General features: G+C 40.3%; 1 protein-coding gene across 2 annotated transcripts in view; it reads left to right on the plus strand.

Moving 5' to 3' along the window:
- Positions 1–19,969, plus strand: part of PHTF2 (putative homeodomain transcription factor 2) — a 66,154-nt gene that overhangs the window by 25,065 nt on the left and 21,120 nt on the right. For both annotated transcript variants that reach the window (XM_026677163.2, XM_087967819.1), the window contains exons 3-7: positions 5,411–5,467; positions 14,276–14,345; positions 15,758–15,916; positions 16,855–17,020; positions 17,534–17,698. In XM_026677163.2, coding sequence (XP_026532948.1) covers positions 5,411–5,467; positions 14,276–14,345; positions 15,758–15,916; positions 16,855–17,020; positions 17,534–17,698 — 617 coding nt within the window. The remainder of the gene's footprint in view (positions 1–5,410; positions 5,468–14,275; positions 14,346–15,757; positions 15,917–16,854; positions 17,021–17,533; positions 17,699–19,969) is intronic.

Here is a 19,969-nt window from a genome sequence, read left to right on the forward strand (position 1 = left end):
AGACCAATTAATCAACACGTTCCCTAATTCTGACTTAACACAAACCAACTCCCATTAAACACACACAGACACACACACACAAGTGCAAGGGCCGATATTATGGCACTGTGGTCCTTGGTTGTATAAACAGGCAAAGAATCAAAATCACGTGAAGTATTAGTAAAGGTAAAGGTTCCCCTCGCACCTCCGTGCTAGTCTTTTCCGGCTGCAGGGGGGCAGTGCTCATCTCCGTTACAAAGCCGTAGAGCCAGCGCTGTCCGAAGACGTCTCCGTGGTCATGTGGCCGGCATGATTAAACACCTTCAAAGGTGCACGGAACGCTGTTCCCTTCCTACCAAAGGTGGTCCCTATTTTTCTACTTGCATTTTTTAACATGCTTCCGAACTGCTAGGTTGGCGGAAGCTAGGACAAGTGATGGGAGCTCACTCCGTGATGCGGGGCTAGGGATTCGAACCGCCGAAATGCTGACCTTTCTGATCGACAAGCTCAGCGTCTTAGCCACTGAGCCACCACAGCCCCTCTCATATTAGTACCGCTCGATAAAGCCTTAGTAAGGCCACACCTGGAATACAGCATCGAGTTTTGGTCACCAAGTTGCAAAAAAAAAGAAGATGTTGAGACTTTGAAAAAAGCGCAGAGAAAGAGCAACTAAGATGATTAAAGGCCTGGAGACTAAAACATATGAAGAAACGGTTGCAGGAATTGGTTATGTCTAGTTTAATGAAAAGAAGGACTAGGGTGACATAATAGCAATGTTCCAATATTTGGGGGGCTTTGACAAAGAAGAGGGATATCAAATTATTCTCCAAAGCACCTGAGGGCAGGACAAGAAGCCATGGGTGGAAGCAAATCAAGGAGAGAAGCAACCTGAAATTAAGGAGAAACTTCCTAACGGGGAGGACAATTAACCTGTGGAACTGCTTGCCATCAGAAGTTGTGGGTGCTCCATGCCGCTAGGTTTTGAAGAAGAGACTGGACAGCCACTAGTCTCGAATCATATAAGGTTTCCTGCTTGAGGGGGTTGGACTAGAAGACCTCCCAGGTCCCTTCCAGCTCTATTTCGATTGTTAACTACATCCTTTTAAAGGTTTGCCTCTGAGTAAGAGGGAGTAATTTGCCTGTTTTGGCCAAACCCTTCACTCTTACCCCAGAGTAATATAAGAATTCCACATTTTGTATCGTTGAAGAATAGACAAGTTATTAAATTCATTCTTTCTTTTTTTTCAAGAACTGTTATTATCTCTGTCCGGACCACTTCCTGCCTCTCTGCTTCTTTAAAACCCAACTTTCCTATGACAGCATCCCTCACAGTTCAAGGCTGGGCTGTGTCCTCCCCTTTCGGTTTCCGTTCATGGTTGTCGGGAGGGGGAAGGGGTGTGCCCCGGCATCCTCAGCCATGCTTCATGCAGGCAAGTGCCCGTGGGGAGAACTTGCTAGTTCTCTCTCCCTCTCTCTCTCCCTCATGTATTCTGGGAGGGCTGCAGAAAAATCAAATGTATAGACCAGTGGTGGCTAACCTTTTTCGGCTCCTGTGCCGATAATTGCAGAAAGCAATGCATGCTGGCCCCCTTCATGCCCCCTGTCCATGTGTGCATGACCCCCCCTCGTGCGCTGCGCGTATGCACATGTGCGCGCAATTTTCCCTTTGTGCACCGCACATCTGCACATGCATTCCAATGCGTGACGCATTCCCCTTGTGCGCAATGCACATGTGTATGGCACACATCTGATTCCCACATTTCTGGCACATGCGCCTGCGCATGATGTGCACAGGTACATGGGGCACAAGGGCCACACACCCATGCGCACACAATTTCCCAGCGCACCCCATGCACCTGTGCATGCGTGCATGATTCCCCCCTGCGCAGGTGCATGCGATGCACAAGGGGAATGCACACATCTGTGCATGCGCACACAATTTCCCATCGGACCCCATGCACCTGCGCATGCGCACATAATTCCCCCTTGCGCCCCACTCATCTGCACATGTGCGTGCGATCCCATCACATGCAGTGCATCCCCGTGCATGCACATGCGTCTCCAGTGCCAGATACCGCGCATGCACAGTGTGGCTTTTTGGGGCAACCTCTCGTGTGCCTGGGGAAATGGCTCTGCGTGCCACTTCCGGCTCGCATAGTATTGGTTCACCAACACGGGTATAGACGGTTAAATGAGCTCCAGAGCTAGAGTAACTAACGGAACATCGTGCCTCCAGAAATTGTGGGTGTTCTAACACTGGAGGTTTTAAAGAAGAGATCGCACAGACATTTGTCTGAAATGGCGTACGGTCTCCTGCCTAAGCAGGGGGTTGGACTAGAAGACCTCCAAGGTCCTCTTTCTCCCCTCCTCTTCTCTTGAAGAGATTGGACTGCCGGTTCTCCAAACTACTCAAAATGTCCGCTACCGGTTCTCCAGAACTGGTCAGAACCGGCTGAATACCACCTCTTCCCCGAGGTCATGTGATTCCCTTTTGCAGCCTTCTGATAGCAAAGTCGATGGGGAAACCAGGTTCACTTAACAAACCGTGCTACTCACTTAAGAACTGTAGTGATAACAGTGTGTCATAAAGGCCATGAAATGAGGCCAAATTCACCTAACAAATGTTTTGCTTAGCATTGGAAATTTTGGGCTCAGTTGAGCATGACCTGTAATCAGAGAATATCTCAATTACAAATGTTATATTTTATAGATAGATGATAGATAGATAGATAGATTTATAGATAGATGATAGATAGATAGATAGATAGATAGATAGATAGATAGATAGATATAATTTGTAACTGAGAAATTCTATATATATACATATACATATGTTCACATATACTGTGTATATGTATATGTACACACGCACGCACATTTGGAGAATTCAGGTGTGAGTTTGGGCTTATTTCTTTACTTCCTGAGGTTGGCTGGCTTTATGTTAGTGTGTTTCCTTGTTTAATTTTTTCTACTGTCTCGCTGATCTTTCCCAGGAAGTTTTGTTATCTTGTTCAGTAGATTTTGTTACCAAGAAACAAAACAAAACTACTGAACTGAAAAAAAAAATCTGCTGAAAAGATTTGTTGTTATGAGCGGTCTGTTTGCCTAGTGTTGAAAATGCTCGCTTCCCATTCGGAAGGTTGAGAGTTCAATTCTAGGTAGCAGCAAATGTTTCTCTCTCTGGACACAAAGAGAAAATATCTACTGTGAACTCTGTGTAGGTGTCAGGAAGGGCATCTGGCCAGTAAACGCTCAGCTCCATCTAGTCATCCCGACTCTAGGGGATGACAGGATCAAAAAAAGGAAAGGTTTTCCAGTAGTTTTTGTTATCTTTCTGTGTGAACCCTGTTACAGATTATTTAACTGCCTGTGTAGATTTCAGAGTTCATACTAGATCCATCCCCTTGTAGCTTACCAGATGCAGAATTTTCGTTCCATCTCTTACAACACCCGACATCTGTTCCCTATTGGAGTGAAAAGGCAAAAAAATAATAATGAAAAAAGGATTCAATAGAAAAGGAAGGCGAATGCTTTAATTAAAAAAATACGGTAGAAGTACTTTTTTTTTTTAAAAAAAAGAAAGGATAATGTGTAGAATATGCCGTATAAATTGTACTACCTTTAGAACCTTTAGCCTGTTAAGGAAATTTTTTTATGAAATTACGAAATTCAGTAGGACTAAACTGAAATATAATGTTCATTTGCAGCCCGTGTGGTAAACCACAAGTTTCTATTCTTCCTCCTTTCTCTAAAAGATAACAGTCGTAGAATGGGAACTCGTGGTGTGTTTGTTCAGCACGGCACATAAATAACTTGCTAATGCTTGAAGTGCCTCTGAAATGGTGGTAATCCTTCAGTTTTTACTATAATGAAATTCAGCACAGAAGGAGATTCAGAACTGGCTTTCATACATTATCTAGCACTCCTGCAATTGTTTTATTTCGCCATCTGTAACACCAGGGTGTGGACCAATAGAATAAATTGTTATTTAGCACAGTCTTGAATTCTTATCTAGAGAACAATCTGAGAGCAGGTCTGAGAGAGGTAGGATCCTGGAAGTATACAGTTTACAGAAATGTGTAGATTCTTCTATTTTTATGTATTTTTTTCTATTCCTGTTTGAACACAGTCAGAGCACGAAATAATGTTTTTTATTATTATAGACAGAGATAGATAGATATAGATAGACACACAGACAGACACAGAGAGATGATGGATGGATAGATATAGACATGATAGATAAATAGATTAGATAAATTAGATAAGACAGATGATAGATAGAAAGAAAGATAAATAGACAAACAGACAGAGAGAGATGATGGATGGATAGATAGATAGGCAGGGAGAGAGAGATGATGGATGGATGGATGGATGGATGGATGGATGGATGGATGGATGGATGATAGAGATGGATGGATGAATGGATGGATAGATAGGCAGGGAGAGAGATGATGGATGGATGGATGGATGGATGAAGGGATAAAGGGAGGTTGGGAGAGATGATAGACTGATCCTACTGCACAGTAAAACGTAGCAAATTGTTTTTATTCTGAGGGCTGTCGTAGTAGGAGCAATGCTTAGATATTTACTTCATTTATCCAGGATTAACTAAAAGTACTATATTCGGGTGTACTGCCCTATCTCTACTTACTGTAAACCACTTCGTTGAATTCAGTTGATGGATTATGTTTCATCAGGTTGCTTTCCACTCCCAACAACCACACAGATAAATTTTCTCAAGAAACAGCACTGGGTCTTTTAAGATTCCTAACCATGTCACTCCTTGGAATGCAGTCTCTTGAATTTAGCAATTTTCTAAGTCTAGTGTCAGGACTCTGTGACAATAATAGGATTGCTGTAATTGTGGCACGGTTCATTTTTTTGGGGGGGGGGGGGCAATGTAGAAGATCTGTTGAGAAATGCTATTCTCGACTTCGGAGTCCAACCTAAAATTTTCTCTCTCTAGCACCGTTAACTCTGAAGCCCAGTAACATCAACTGGGTGCTGCCACCTATTGAAGCAGTGCAGAAAATGCAGAAAAGACATTTTATAACTCGTTTATGATTTGCAACACATTTAGCTGGGAGTCATAAACTAAAAAAAAAAAAACACTGTCGTCATGCTGTTGAAGCATAAATGTGATTTATTCTCAGCTGTTCTGTTTAAACAACTGTTAATACGGGCAGTGCTTCAGTTTGTAATTGCTAAACTGGGTTGTTTTGTTTTTTTAATTTTTAAAAGGCAGATTTAAATTAATCAAATGTATTTAAGCTGGTTCATCTCTTTGATTTGCAGCTTTTTTCCTCCATGTAATATGTATGTATATGCACAGGTGCGCTGTTTTAGATGTCGTGCCAAATTTGCATACTGCAATGATTCAATATTTTGCCATGCCATGTTTTAATTAAATCCTTTTTTTTCTCCTTTATAGATTGGGGCTTATGATCAGCAAATATGGGAAAAATCTGTTGAACAAAGAGAAATCAAGGTACATTTCCAGACTGCAATCCTTTTTTTTTATAGCAATACATTCCTTAATAAATTTGTTTTATATTGGTTAAAGCAGAGTTTTTAAGCAAAAACTTCTAATCTTTACAATGATGTTTAGCATTGAGTATTATTAGCACTATTTAACTGTTCTCTAATCTTATGTACAACCAATACTACATTTGATATTGGTCAGTTCAGTTTTAAATATTTGCATGCTGATTTTCCTGTTCTGGTTAATGACCACAATAAGCTTTTTCAAATTCCAGTAACACATTTAGAACTCCCTTTTCAAATAATGTGTTTTATGGAAATATTTGCAGACGAATAAGTTTTGAGCAGCTTTCTTTATTAACTTATTGAGGAAGTCCTATAAAGTTCTGAACGTGACTTGCAGAAAATTATTTGGAAAAAAAACTTCTTTTGTTTTGTTAAGAAAGCGGTAGGATTTAACACGCTAATTCTTACACATCTGCAATATTTTTAGTAGTTTTAAATCAATGTAAAGTTAGAACAATTAATCAGTGGAACAACTTGCCTCCAGAAGTAAATGCTCCAACACTGGAAGTTTTTAAGAAGAGATTGGACAGCCGTTTGTCTGGAATGGTGTAGGGTTTCCTGCCTAAGCGGGTTGGATTAGAAGACAACTCTGTTGTTCTATTCTATTCTAATTCAGTTTTTTTCTCCTACTGAGATGAAACTTTAGCACAAGAATCGGGAAGGGGAGGGGAAGTTAAAGGATTGGGAAATCTGTATGTTTTATGTCCACTTGGCTATAAAATGGGTATAAACAGTACCACACTTTGCTGCTGTGGGGTATCTTCTATAGAAGCTCCTAAAATTGGAGTAGAAAATTTACATTTCTCTCGCTTTAAGAAATCCAAACACTGGCAAAATCCTGCTGTGTTTAGTTTATGTTGCATTAAAACTGCTTGTCATTTTATCCTGCACTCTCTTCTGACTTTTTGTCAGTTTTAGTTTATTGTCTTCTGGTTGTGTTTATAGTTCCAGTTCACTTTTCATCCTGTTATTCTTTTGAACAGTTTATTAAATTGGTAAGTACGCGATGGTGGCCGAAATGTGTATTAAGCAAGCAGCTTCTATAGATTAATGGTCTTTGCATCTAAGCCTCACTAACAAAATCCCCTTATTATCCGCTGAGCTATAAGCAAACGTTTGAATATTTAAGAATCAATAATAATAATAATAATAATAATAATAATAATAGTAATAATAATAATAATAATAATAATAATAATAATAATAATAATAATAATAATAATAATAATAGCAATTTAATTTCTCTGAAAATGTCTCGTTAAACATCTGAATAAACGTAAAGCATAGGGTTACACTATTAAGTATATTTTCAGTATTTCTACAGTTTTCCAAAGATGCATGAATTCTATGCCACAAACTTAAATCTTCTGTGGAGACAGTTTAAAATTTTGGGATCTGATCCCAGATTTTGACTTTAAATCGTGGTTCTAACATAGTGTATCTTTGGTACAATGGAATTTAGACGTACCCTTTAATGTCTTCACCGGAGCTCAAAATAGTCATTTTATTCTGGGGGAAAAAATCCCTAATCTTAAAAAAAAATATTGCCAGGAACAAGTCGCAACAAATTAATAATTAGCCTTTTCTGCAGTTTGAGCTAAGAAGGGATGTATGTTTCTTCTCCTTACTCGGTTAAAGAGAATTTTGCAAGAGTTTCTAATTTCTGGAAATGCTTATTTGGTTGGAATTTTCCATACTTTGAGTCAATCTACATACAAAGAGCTTCAGAACTTACCCCTCCAGGGAAGAAGAAATGTCAGTTCTGAAACTCTCCTTCTAAAAGATCAGCAAATTTAGAACAACACTATAGCATTTTATTGTTTACTTCGTTTCACTTCCTGTCATCCAAAAAACAGGTGTAAAGGAAGCTACGCAACCTAGAAAGTGGTTATGTTCTTGAGTCCAGAGTCTGGCCTGATACAGTGATGCCATCACACCTGTCTTTGCTCTATATGTTCCTAGATCATCGTCCTGGTTGAACAAATTACTGATTATGTCATTTTTTAAAAAAACCAATTCTGCTTTTAAACTAAATTATTACAGCTTGAATAACTTAGCCTATATTAAATCTGCCCATTATTATAATCACTGTAGAGGTTATCTGGAGGCATCTCAAGAGGTTTTGCCTCATTTTTCTTCGGATTCAGAAGGTAAAGATCAGGGACATACGATTTGTTTCTTTTCCTTCTTTATTTTATCAACTTTTCTCAGCTATTTCAAATCAACCCAGCTGTGCCATTTCAAAAGTCTGTCCTTTCGTAGCTTTTTTGAAAATAAATAAATAAATCCTGTCTTTTCCCACCTTGGTTAGACATAAAATATGTGGCTCTTCCCACCAGGATCTACGCTGGCTTCCTAATCCAGCTTTTCTCTTTGAGAACGTCAATGTTTATGTCTTTTGTTGGTTTGTTGGTGTGAAATTAAGCCTCTGTAGACTTCTCAGCTTCAAAGATAGCCCAAGAGAAGTCTACTCCACTGCTTGGGAATGTGAGTGTGTGTTGTGTACCTTCGCTGTTGTTTTACCAGTTTGCGAGCTAATCATTTCACACCTCAAAATTAGCAATAACGGTTGTGTTCCCAAATCAATAACGGTCCATAGTTGCCAAGCCCAGCTCTGTAAAAGGATCCCTAGTTTCAACATTTGGCTAACATCAAATTTCACATTCTCATTTTTTTAAAAAATGGAATTGAGGGAAATGCAACAAGTTGAGTCCAGCCTTAGAAATTTAGCACCCCATAAAAAGTCTGCAAGATGTGGTGGGAAAAAAAGTCAAACTAGCAACCCATCACAGTGTTTCTTTGTCTGCGTGTGGTTCATGAGTGGCAGAGGTGAAGAAGCTCGCCTCTCATTCGAAAGGTTGAGAGTTCAATCCTAAGTAGTGGCAGATATTTCTCTGCTAGGGCGCAAAGAGAAAATTTCTGCTGTGAACTGCACGTAGGTGTCAGAAAGGGCATCCGGCAAGCAAATGCTCAGCAACATCCAGTTGCCCCAACTCCACCCCAAATTAAGGGATAACAGGGCCGTAAAAAGAAAGTGTTTCTTTTTATTGCACATGTGGTGCATCTAAAATGGAGTGTAGCGTTCACACCATCATGGCTGCCATCTTGAATTTTTTGACCACATTCCATGGATTACCTGTGATTGCTACATTTTTTAAAAATGGTGTAGGGTACTGATTGGAATGGGACGAGAAGACTTTTTGGAAGCTTAATGGCTTGTTTCAGAAGGCAGGGCCTTCTTGACAGGGTCAGAGATATTTTTTGTAACCTGTTGCCTGCCTGACAGTGGTTACTCCTGGCAAGCAGCTCCTTACTACTTGCATCTGCCTGTTCTTCTTTGGTTGTTTGTGGCTTACCTGCATGCTGCCAGGGGCAAGAAACCAGGAGTCAAATAGAGTTCACAAGCACTATAGGTTTACTTAATTCTACCTGTACGTAATAATATCTCAAATACTTTGCCATCAGAGAGGAAAAGACCCTGAGAAAGATGGAAGGCAAAAGGAGAAGAGGCTGGCAGAGGATAAGAATTTGAGCTAACTCCAAGGACAAGGGGAGCTGGCATGTTGCAGTCCATGGGGTCGTGAAGAGTCAGATGTGACTTAGTGACTGAACAACAACAAAAATAACACAAGAATTTGAACGACTAATGGTCAAGGCGTATTGACATGAGACAAGAGTCAACAGACTTGAAGGGGAGCTGGACCTAGGGGGTGTAGAGACTCAAAATTGATGCTAAGTTTGATCCCATCCTTGGGCTCGGCCTGGTCATCTCCTACACATCCATCAGAATAAGGATGCCATCCAATGGAATCCAGTGGGAACCAGCTAGGACAGTGGCGGCTAACCTTTTTGGGCTCCTGTGCCAAAAATTGCATGCATGCTTGCATGCTCGTGCTCATGTACCAGCACCCAGAAGGCAATGTGCCCCCCCATACTCCCTATACAATCCCCCCTACCCTCCGCCACCCTCTTACCTGCACTGCACCACACAGCTGATTTTCGGCCAGTTGGAGGCCTTTTTCGAGCTCCCAAAGGCTTGAGGAAGGCTTCTGAAGGCTTCTGCAAGCTTTGCAGGCCAAAAACTAGCCCCGTTTTGTCATTTCCTGTTTTTCTGAAAATACCGGAAGTGATGAAACGGGGCTAGTTTTCGGCCTGCAGAAGCCTTCCTCAAGCCTTTGGGAGCCTGAAAAAGGCCTCAAACTGGCCGAAAATCAGTTGTGAGGCATGCACATGCACACTGAGGTAAGTTTGCCTGAAGCTCATGTTCTGGCACAAATGGTCCTGCGTGCCACAGGTTTACCATCACGGAGCTAGGAGAACAAACTTGATCAGGTCTGTTGAAATAAAGAATGGTTGCAGGAATTGGGCATGGCCAGTCTGGAGAAAAGAAGGACTAGAGGAGACAGGATAGTGGTCTTTCAGTATTTGAAGGACTGCCACAAAGAGGAGAGGGTCAGCTCATTTTCCAAAGCACCTGAAGGCAAGACAATGGATGGAAACTAATCAAGGAGAGAAGAAAGCTGGAATTAAGGAGAAACTTCCTAAAACTGAGGACAATTAACCAGTGGAACTGCTTGCCTCCAGAAGTTGTGGCTTTTAAGAAGAGACTGGACAGCCACTTGTCTGAAATGGTAGAGGGTCTCCTATTTGAGTAGGGGGTTAGACTAGAAGACCTCCAAGGTCCCTTCCAGCTCTATTCTGATTGATTGATTGATTATCTAGCAACAAAACCACGAAGGAAGGAGATTAGATCTCCTGATGGACGTGCAGTCTTCCTTTCTTTTTTCTTTTTAAATATATTTTTATTAAAAGCTTTTTTTTTCTTGATGTAAAATACATGTAGAAATAAGGAGAATGGAAAAAGGGAGAAGGAAATAACGTCAGGATAGAAGGAAAAAGAAGAATAAGAGGCCAGTGACTTCTGACTTTTTCGGTGCAATAACATATTTTAATAAAGTAATAATATCAACTTTTTACTTACGCACAATAGTACAACTGCCTGACATTTCTATAGCAGGAATTCATGTAATTGTCAAAACCCAAAGTCTGATTTTTATTTTGGTTTTCTCTTTCACGCAAAAATGCCAGAAACTGCTTCCAAGTTTCCAATAGCCACAAAACTATTTAAATTGTCTAATCAACTTTGCCATCTCTACCAGTCAAAACTTTCCTATCTTTGCCAGTCCAGGTCAAAATTTCATGTTTCTTTTCTCTCTTTCATACAGAAAGAGAAGCCCAGAAGTGGCTTCCCAGTAACCACAGAAATATGTATATTTTTGTCTCTAATTAGCACAGTCAACTTCTCCATCTTTACCAGTTCTATCATCTTTTCAATCTATTCCTCTATTATGGGTGTTACAGCTGTTCTTTCTTAAGGCAAGAGAAGGCCATACATTAATTGGGATGATGATAATGTAGCAGAAAAATCAGAGAATTTCTTTTTTTTTTAATAGCATGTGGCTCTTGAATTTATTTCCATTGCCATTGATAATCTATTCCAGTTTTCTCTTTCCTAGTTAGCAAACATCATTTAGATCTCTCTCTCTCTCTTGTGTAAGTTTTAACTCCAAAATAAAGGGGAAAAAATGAGGTTTTTCTGTATTGTACTAGAACATGCATGGACCTGGATTCTGTGTTTAAATAATCAAGAAGGCATTATTGCAAACATGAAAGCTGCAGCATTTTGTGGCAACCAAACCATAAGTTAAATTATTCAGTGTCCTGTTTGCACTGAATATTCTATTAATCTGTTTAAACTTTAGTTAACCCAAGAAGGATGAATGTCTCCATCTAAAAATAGATATAGCTAACCATGATTCCTCTGACCATGTTTTCCAAAATGAAAAAGAGAGAGACTTAAATAAAACAGAGCCAGGAAATGAAAACGACAAGCAATTTTTGTTTAGCCTCTCTTTTGCAGTACATTTTTGACATGAGAAAATCGGTACAATTCTCCACTGGCGATTGGGAGTCTTAAATAATAATACAGATAATACAGACCACGGTTGAGATGGACTTAACAGTATTTTGCACTTTTGTGGATTCTGCTTTTTAACAGTGAATATAGTAAATTATTTCAATTATTGGGAGTGGTGTGGTGGCCTAGAGGTGGAACTCTCGCCTCACAATCAGGAGGCTGTGAGTTCGATCCTAGCTAGAGGCAGATATTTCTCTCTCAGCACATTGAGAATCTATCTGCTGAACAAAACTCCACATTGGTGACAGGAAGGGCATCCGGCCAGTAAATACTCAGCTCCATTCAGTTGCCCAGACTCCACCCCACAAGGGTTTAACAATGATAATAGTAAATTATTTCAATCTGCTTTTAATAGTAAGATAGGCCCGAACTGAAAAGTGGTTAGAGAAAAGAGAAGACAAAGGGATGTGTGACCTTTCCAACATAATTGGAAGTGTGAATTATTTTAGTAACCAGATCTCTGCGCCCATAATGACCAATGTAATGAGGATACATTAATGGAACACCTTTGTGAGAGCTAAGAGGAAGGAATACAATAATGAAGTTAGCCATTTGCCACGTAATAAGACAGATAATTTTTTATTAGCTAGAACTGTGGGCAATAGGTGAAAACTAGAGATTAGTAATTAAGGCAACAAGACTTTAAAAATAACCTGCCTTGTAATGGTTTGAGGTAAGACATGGGAAGATTGATATGGATATTAAGATGCGCCAAATAATTGATAATTATTTGCTACCAGGATATAGCAGGAGAGAACAAGAAGTCAAGTATTCTAGATAGATGTGGGGGGCGGGATGTTATTTCCAAAGTCATGATTTTTGGGAATTCATTGATTAGATTAAAAGGACTCTGACTTACAACACATCTAGTATATGGTAATTTATAGTGTAAATAATGGGAGTGCTTGATGATAAAACAATAACCTCGATTGAAAATATGCAAAATATTAGCTGGTGTTAAGACAGAGAATTTTCTTAGTTGAAATGAATCTTTTGAGATGATTCGCAATCATGAATTTTAGAAATTGCCACTTACTGCAAGTGGAGCCGTTGAATTTTTCTACGGTATCATGTTTTACTACATCACGAAGAACCTGAGAAATTGAGGAGATAGAACTGATTGCAAAAGAGGAGCCAGAACAAAATAAAACCAAGATTAAAATGTTAAGCGGGAAAGATCAGGTCCACGCACGAAGGTCCAGTGAAACGGATTTATTGCTACTCATGTCTATGCAGAAGAATCAGCTAAAGCAGGAGCCCTCAAACTTGGCAACTTTAAGACTTGTGGACTTCAACTCCCAGAATTCCTCAGCCAGCTATGCTGGCTGAGGAATTCTGGGAGTTGAAGTCCACAAGTTTTAAAGTTGCCAAGTTTGGAGACCTCTGAACTAAAGGTTAGCACTTGTTTGGAATTAGATAAGAGTCAATGGAAATCAAGGGAGGTTAGACTTGATTCACTTGTGACTACGTAGGGATTCTAGGCTGGTTCCTCTTTTGACTCTGCCTCCAGGTTCTGCCATTCCTGCTCCTACAGCACAGGCGTCAAACTCAACCCGTTACGTTGCCATCATATGATGTATCGCAACATTTTTTGCCTTTGCATAGCTGGAGGAGGCATGGCCTGCACATGATGCCTCTAGCCTGCGGGCCGCCAGTTTGACACCCCTCTGCTACAGGAATAATATTTCAGCTATTTGGAATCACATTTCAGAGAAAAAAACATCCAATTTACTTTTTGGGGGAGATGGAGGGGGGCAGAGGGAGAACAGCCCACTGAAAAAAGCCCATGGAAACTGTTTCTTCCCAAGTCTGCAAATTTCATTGGTGGTGAGAATGGGGGACTCACAGTAATATTAGGGGAGATTGAGGATCTTCCCCAACATTTGGAAGGATGTTGGCACTTGGAGATCTGATGGTGGGAAGTTAAGTTTCCTATATTAGCTTAATTGGTCACTGCAGTACCTGAACTGAAAGTCATTAAATTAGTCAGATATCATAACATTGTAATCAATATATATAAAAGGAAAATACTACTCATGCATCATCACAAAATCTCCAGAACCGTAAAGCCTACAAACTTGAAATTTGGCACATATCTTCCTCTTGGCTTCTAAGGGGCTAAGAAAGGATTTTTCCAAATGACCCTCAGAGCTATTAGTATTTCCTATATTATTATTATTACTAACACACTCTGATGCTAAGGAGTTCTACTCCCTCTCCCCACCTGAAAAGAAATCTCGACCAAATGCAAAACACAAGCAGAGGAGAGGAATTTCAGTTTCAGTTTCATAGCAGCAAGCAGCTTTAGTACAGAACAGTAGAGCTAAGCCATGCCCAGGCTCCTTGCTGTCTCCTTCTTGCTAACACAGCAAATACTGTTACAGTTTCCAAACAGCCCTCAACTCTCTCACACACTGACAGGACGCTAGCCAGATAAATACTGATGGATACTGGTAGGCAGAGGCAGTATTGTTTTCTCCTTATTTTTCTCCCCAAAAACTAAGCCCGACCACATAGTTTCGTAGCGAAGCATGGTTATCGAGCTAATGTGATTATATTTTCTCTTAATGGTATCTTAATTGCCTTGAATTATTGATCAAAATAATAAATTTAAAAAAATCTAATCAGGTTGTTAAGTTTCCTAACTTGTGGCTCTGCACAGATCTGAATTATTTTACACTGCGGGCGCTCATCAGATAGATTTCAGATCTCCCAGAGGTGACCCGTCTTCAGCATTCGGTGTAGTAAATATCGTATTTTATACTCTTGTAGGGTTTGAGGAACAAGCCAAAGAAAACTGGGCATGTGAAGCCTGATCTCATTGACGTGGATCTAGTAAGAGGTAAGGCTTGGTCTCCTCAACCGGAGATGTAATTTCATTCAATAGATACTTGCTTCGTTTTAGTGTTTTTAATGTTCTCTTATTTTAGCGGGCAGGTTTTCTTCATGGGGTGAAACTCCCTATTGGGCGGAGAGGAGTGGGATTTTGGTCAGGTGCAAAGGATTGGGACCATAGGTTAAGTTGCAATTCCGAAAGATTTACCGCTCAAGCCCATTCACGAGGATCAACGCTAAATTGGCGCGAGATAAGAGTTAACAGAACTCAAGGGAGTTAGATGCTTGTGGCAACTTAATGATTCTAGGCTGATGACTCACTTAACCACCCAGTTCGGCCTGCTCTTCTGCAGATTTTCGGTAATTGGGAGCTGTTTCCTAAATATCAGCCCAACATAGCCTGGTTCTTAAGATTGAAACCGTTTATGCTTCTCTGCATCTTATCACTTTTCAACTTGCCAAAAGAACTGTGGGGGAGGTGGGAGGTGAGAAGGAATGTGGGAGGCTTCAACCGTGAGAGCCAAGTTCCCACCAAGGACACTCCTGCAAGGACTCTCCTTCAGCCAAGACATGAACTGTTCTCAAAACAAAAGAACGTTTAATAATTGGACAACGTGATCTCATAATATATAATATTCAATGTGAATGTTATTATATTACCGTATATTACAGTATATTACCATATATTACTGTATATTATCCTATATTATTATATTATATTACCGTATATTGTATTATACTACTGTATATTATATATTATATTATTGTTAATTATATTATATTATATTAATATATTATCATATCATATTATATTAGATACTATCCCTGTATTATAATATATTATTCATATTATATTATTTATATTATATTATTTATATTATATATATTATATTATTTATATTAGATTAGATTTTATATATTAGATATTATTTATTAGATTATATATACAGGTAATCCTCGAATTACAACAGTTCATTTAGTGATCATTCAAAGTTACAGTAGCACTGAAATGACTTATGACCATTTTTCACACTTATGACCGTAGCAGTATTCCCCCTAGTCACGTGATCAAAATTCAGCCGCTTGGCAACCGACTCATTTTTTTACGACGGGGCCACGTGATCCCCTTTCACAACCTTCCGAGAAGCAAAGTCAGAGGGGGAAGTCAGATTCACTTAACAACCGTCTGACTGACTTAACAACTGCAGTATTCCCTTCACCCCTGTGGCACGAAAGGTCGTAACATGGGGCATAGTTCGCCTAAGCAACGTTTCCCTTAGCAACAAAAATGTTGGGCTCCATTGTGGCCGTAAGGCGAGGACGACCCCTACTTATCAATATATTTATTTTAAAAAATGTTTTTTTAAAATTAAGAATATGTTTGTGTGTAACCAGGTCATTGATTCTGCTTCTCTTTAGGGTCGGCCTTTGCAAAAGCAAAACCAGAAAGTCCCTGGACCTCCCTGACTCGAAAGGGAATTGTTAGAGTTGTTTTCTTTCCCTTCTTCTTCAACTGGTGGCTACAAGTGACATCAAAAGTTATATTTTTGTGGCTTCTTTTCCTTTATCTTCTCCAAGGTACGTCTGGATGACAACTTTCTGCCTAAGACATAACGGTAAAGGTTCCCCTCGCACATCCACGCTAGTCATTTCTGGCTCTAGGGTGCGGTGTGCTCATCTCCATTACAAAGCCGAAGAGCCAGCTGTCAAGGCTCCGACAATACACTCCCATTCAAATCATAAGTCTCTAGCTGCATCTTTCAGAGTAAAAGAAAATTGATTTATTAGGAGTGACCATGTTGGCATTACCTGGGTGCAGCCAATACTAAGACACATCATTCATTTCACTCTTGACCCCGGTCTTCCCCCCCCCACACCCCCGGATGTATTCTCTAATGGGACACATCCATAGACAAGAGTCATCAATCATGCTCTCCAGTAATAATCTTGTACGCCAGAAGCTTTGGCCGCCTAGCTATTATCTATGAAAGCATTTAAGGAATGCACCACTTCCCCTACTCCCTTTCTGCTGGCAACTCTAAAAGACCAGGGAAATATTTTTTGATTTGACATAAAAAAAAGAAGTTTGACAGGGTAATAATAATAATAGCCAGTGGTGCGATTCAACCGGTGTAACAACCGGTTTGGTGAGCGCACTCTTCGCTTTGCGCGTGCTCTACGTTTAAAAAAGCCCATTTGCAACTGATTTACTTACCTTCTACTGCAGCCCTGGTAACTGAAACCCCTTTGCCGTGTGAATCAGCTGTGCTAAAAAACACCAGGAAATAAAGCACAGGAAAGAGTAGGGGCGGATGGGTGGGGCCAAATACTCACCGGAACTACCGGGTCTCTCGAACCGGTCCAAACCGGTAGAATCCCACTCCTGATAATAGCCCAGACTTCACAATTGTTGATGAGGTGGTAAGTCAAGGCCTACCTGTAATGCTCTCCCCTTTTTCTCTGGTTGAACGATGAATGTCTTCTCCATTTGTATCCTCTCTTCTTCTTCCCCACAGTGGCTGCCATCATACTCTTCTTCACGATACAAAGCCCGCACAACATACCTCTGACGGAAGTCATCGGCCCGGCATGGCTCATGCTGCTCCTTGGAACGGTGCACTGCCAGATTGTCTCCACAAGGACCCCCAAATCCTCCACAAACACCGGCGGGAGAAGGAGGAGGTATATTTGTGGTGGGCCTGGGCTGGGTTTGTGCAGGTCTTTGCTTTAGTTTAGTGGTGGCTAACTTTTTTGGGCTCCTGGGCCAAAAATTGTGCACGCGCTTGCATGCTCACACTCACGTGCCAGCACCCAGAAGGCAATGTGCGCTCCCCACGCCCCCTACTCATGCACGCGCAATCCACCCACCCGCCCTGCTCCGCCCCTTTACCTGCACTGTGCCTCACAGCTGATTTTCAGCCATGCGCCTCACAGCTGATTTTTCGGCCTCCAAAAGGCTTGAGGAAGGCTTCTACAGGCTTCTGCAAGCTTTGTAGGTCGAAAACTAGCCCCGTTTAGTCACTTCCTGTTTTTCGAAAATACCGGACAAAAAGACAGTAATGAAAATGGGATTATTTTCTTGCTTCAATTAACCAAGCCATTGTTCAGCTGTAAACATACCCAATGGGTAAACTCTGTCCATGCTATGCGGCTAGTTAATTATCTTTACAAAATACCTCCGTTTACAATTTCAAGGAAATTAAGGAAAGCAGCACACTTGGAAGTGCATCGCGAAGGGGATGGCTCTAGCACGACCGATAACACCCAGGAAGGATCTGTCCAGAGTTACGGCACCACCACCTCTTCTAGTCTTGGCGCTGTCTTCAAGGAACTGTGGCACGCTACTTTCTTTTTATCAGGGTTGGTATATTTTAAGTCAAGCCTTGGTTTGTCTTAAATGATGGACTGTTCATTTCTCTAACATCATCCTATCAAAATTTGTTTGAGTCCCCCGTGATTTTGTTTTCTATACTTCACTTGGAGACCAGTAGGAGAAAAAGGAGGCAGCAGGTTCTCAAAGTCCATGAAAATATGTTGATTCTGTTCTAAACCTGCTAATTATTTTTCAGTTGAGTTTCTTATTTTAGTGCATTTGTTGTTAAATTAGGGTTTTTCGGTCTCCGTTAGTTCCAGCAGGCGATAAAAGACAGTTTGATCTAGTGGTCAAGGTATTAGGCTAAGAAGCAGGAGGCTGTGAGTTCAAGTCCCGTCTTAGCCATGAAAGCCAGCTGGATGACATTGGGCCAATCACCAGTTGATGGTGAATTCTAGTCCCACCTTAGTCATAAAAGCTCGCTGGGTGACTTTGAGCCAATCACCAGGAGAGGGTAAATTCTAGTCCTGCCTTTGTCATGAAAGACAGCTGGATGATTTTAGGCTAGTTACTCTCAGCCCAATCTACCTCACGGGATTGGTGTTGTGGGGAAAACAGGAAGAGGAAGTTGTGTTAGTTATGTTCATTAGCTTGAGTTATTTCTAAAAATAAGGAAGGCTGGATACAAATAAATAAGATTCACCTTTGTTTTGCTTTTCCTTAACTTACTTATATCTATTAAAGAAGTACACTACCCTTGTGTCAGGGAAACATTAAACATACATTTAGAAATGAATAGATTGCAGGAAGAATTTCTTTTGGGTTTTCAGGTTCTGACTGGTTAAAGCAGTGGTAGTCAACCTGGTCCCTACCGCCCACTAGTGGGCGTTCCAGCTTTCATGGTGGGCGGTAGGGGTTTTGTCCCCTACTTTATAAATCACCATTACTGTGGAACCGGTGGGCGGTTAGAGAAAATTTTACTATTAACAGATACAAAAGTGGGCGGTAGGTATAAAAAGATTGACTACCCCTGGGTTAAAGAGTGACCTATCAGAATCACTTGGATCTATCTATCTATCTATCTATCTATCTATCTATCTATCTATCTATCTATCTATCTATCTATCTATCTATCTATCTATCTATCTTATCTATCTGTCTGTCTGTCTGTCTGTCTGTCTATCTATCTATCTATCTATCTATCTATCTATCTATCTATCTATCTATCTATCTATCTATCTATCTATCTATCTATCTATGTCTATCTATCTATCTATCTATCTATCTATCTATCTATGTCTATCTATCTATCTATCTATCTATCTATCTATCTATCTATCTATCTCTTATCTATCTATCTGTCTATCTATCTATCTATCTATCTATCTATCTATCTATCTATCTATCTATCATCTATCTATCTATCTATCTATCTTTACTTCACCACAATTGAGAATTACGTATGTTGATTTCAATATAGGATAAATTGTAGGGGTGGCACAGACATATGATTCATTTTTTTTTTTTTACTTCCACCCAGCACATTATTTCATTACGCATGGCCATACCATTGTTTCACATTTTGTAATTTTCTTTTCCAATATGGCGTTATGGCTAATCAGTAAAATATCCTCATCATTAAGAATTATTTCATCATCCAGAATTATTCAGCTGAACTGATGTTGCCTTGATTATTAATTTTTTGGTGTAAGTTTCCCTCTTATTCAATATGTAGGTCTTAGCTCAGTGGTGATTGAGTGAGATTAAAGATTTCCTATGTTTACATAGGCAAATTTACGCATAATGTAAATATTGCCTCCAACTACATCAGGGGTGTCAAACTCACATCGTCAGGTGATGTATCATGACTTTTTCCCACTTTGCTAAACCAGGTGTGGGCCTGGCCAGCGCGTGATGCATCCAGCCCGCAGGCTGCGAGTTTGACAGCCTTCAGCTACATCATTGGCAACTAGGTTTATATATCCTAAATCAATAATTAATTTGTGACAGTTTAATAGCACACGTAGTATAAATTAACATACAGTATATTACCATGTTTCTCTGAAAATAACACCCTGTCTTATATTTTTTTTGCCACCAAAAAAGGCACTAGGTCTTATTTTCAGGGGATGTCATCCACTGACTAACCTCACTTGTGCGCGTTGCCCCCAGCCTCCTTTTTGCTGTCAGAGGCCTTCAGGAACTTTTTCTGTGGTCAGCAAGGCTTTCCTGAAGGCCTCTGCAACCAATACGGGAGCTGTGGATCGATCCAAAGCTTTGTTATCAGCTTCAGGAAAGCCTTGCCAGCTGCAGAAGAA

The sequence above is a fragment of the Notechis scutatus genome, chromosome 6, assembly GCF_049901735.1.
Source record: "Notechis scutatus isolate UNSWTSFEM ecotype Mainland chromosome 6, rNotScu1.2, whole genome shotgun sequence".
NCBI lineage: Eukaryota > Metazoa > Chordata > Lepidosauria > Squamata > Elapidae > Notechis > Notechis scutatus.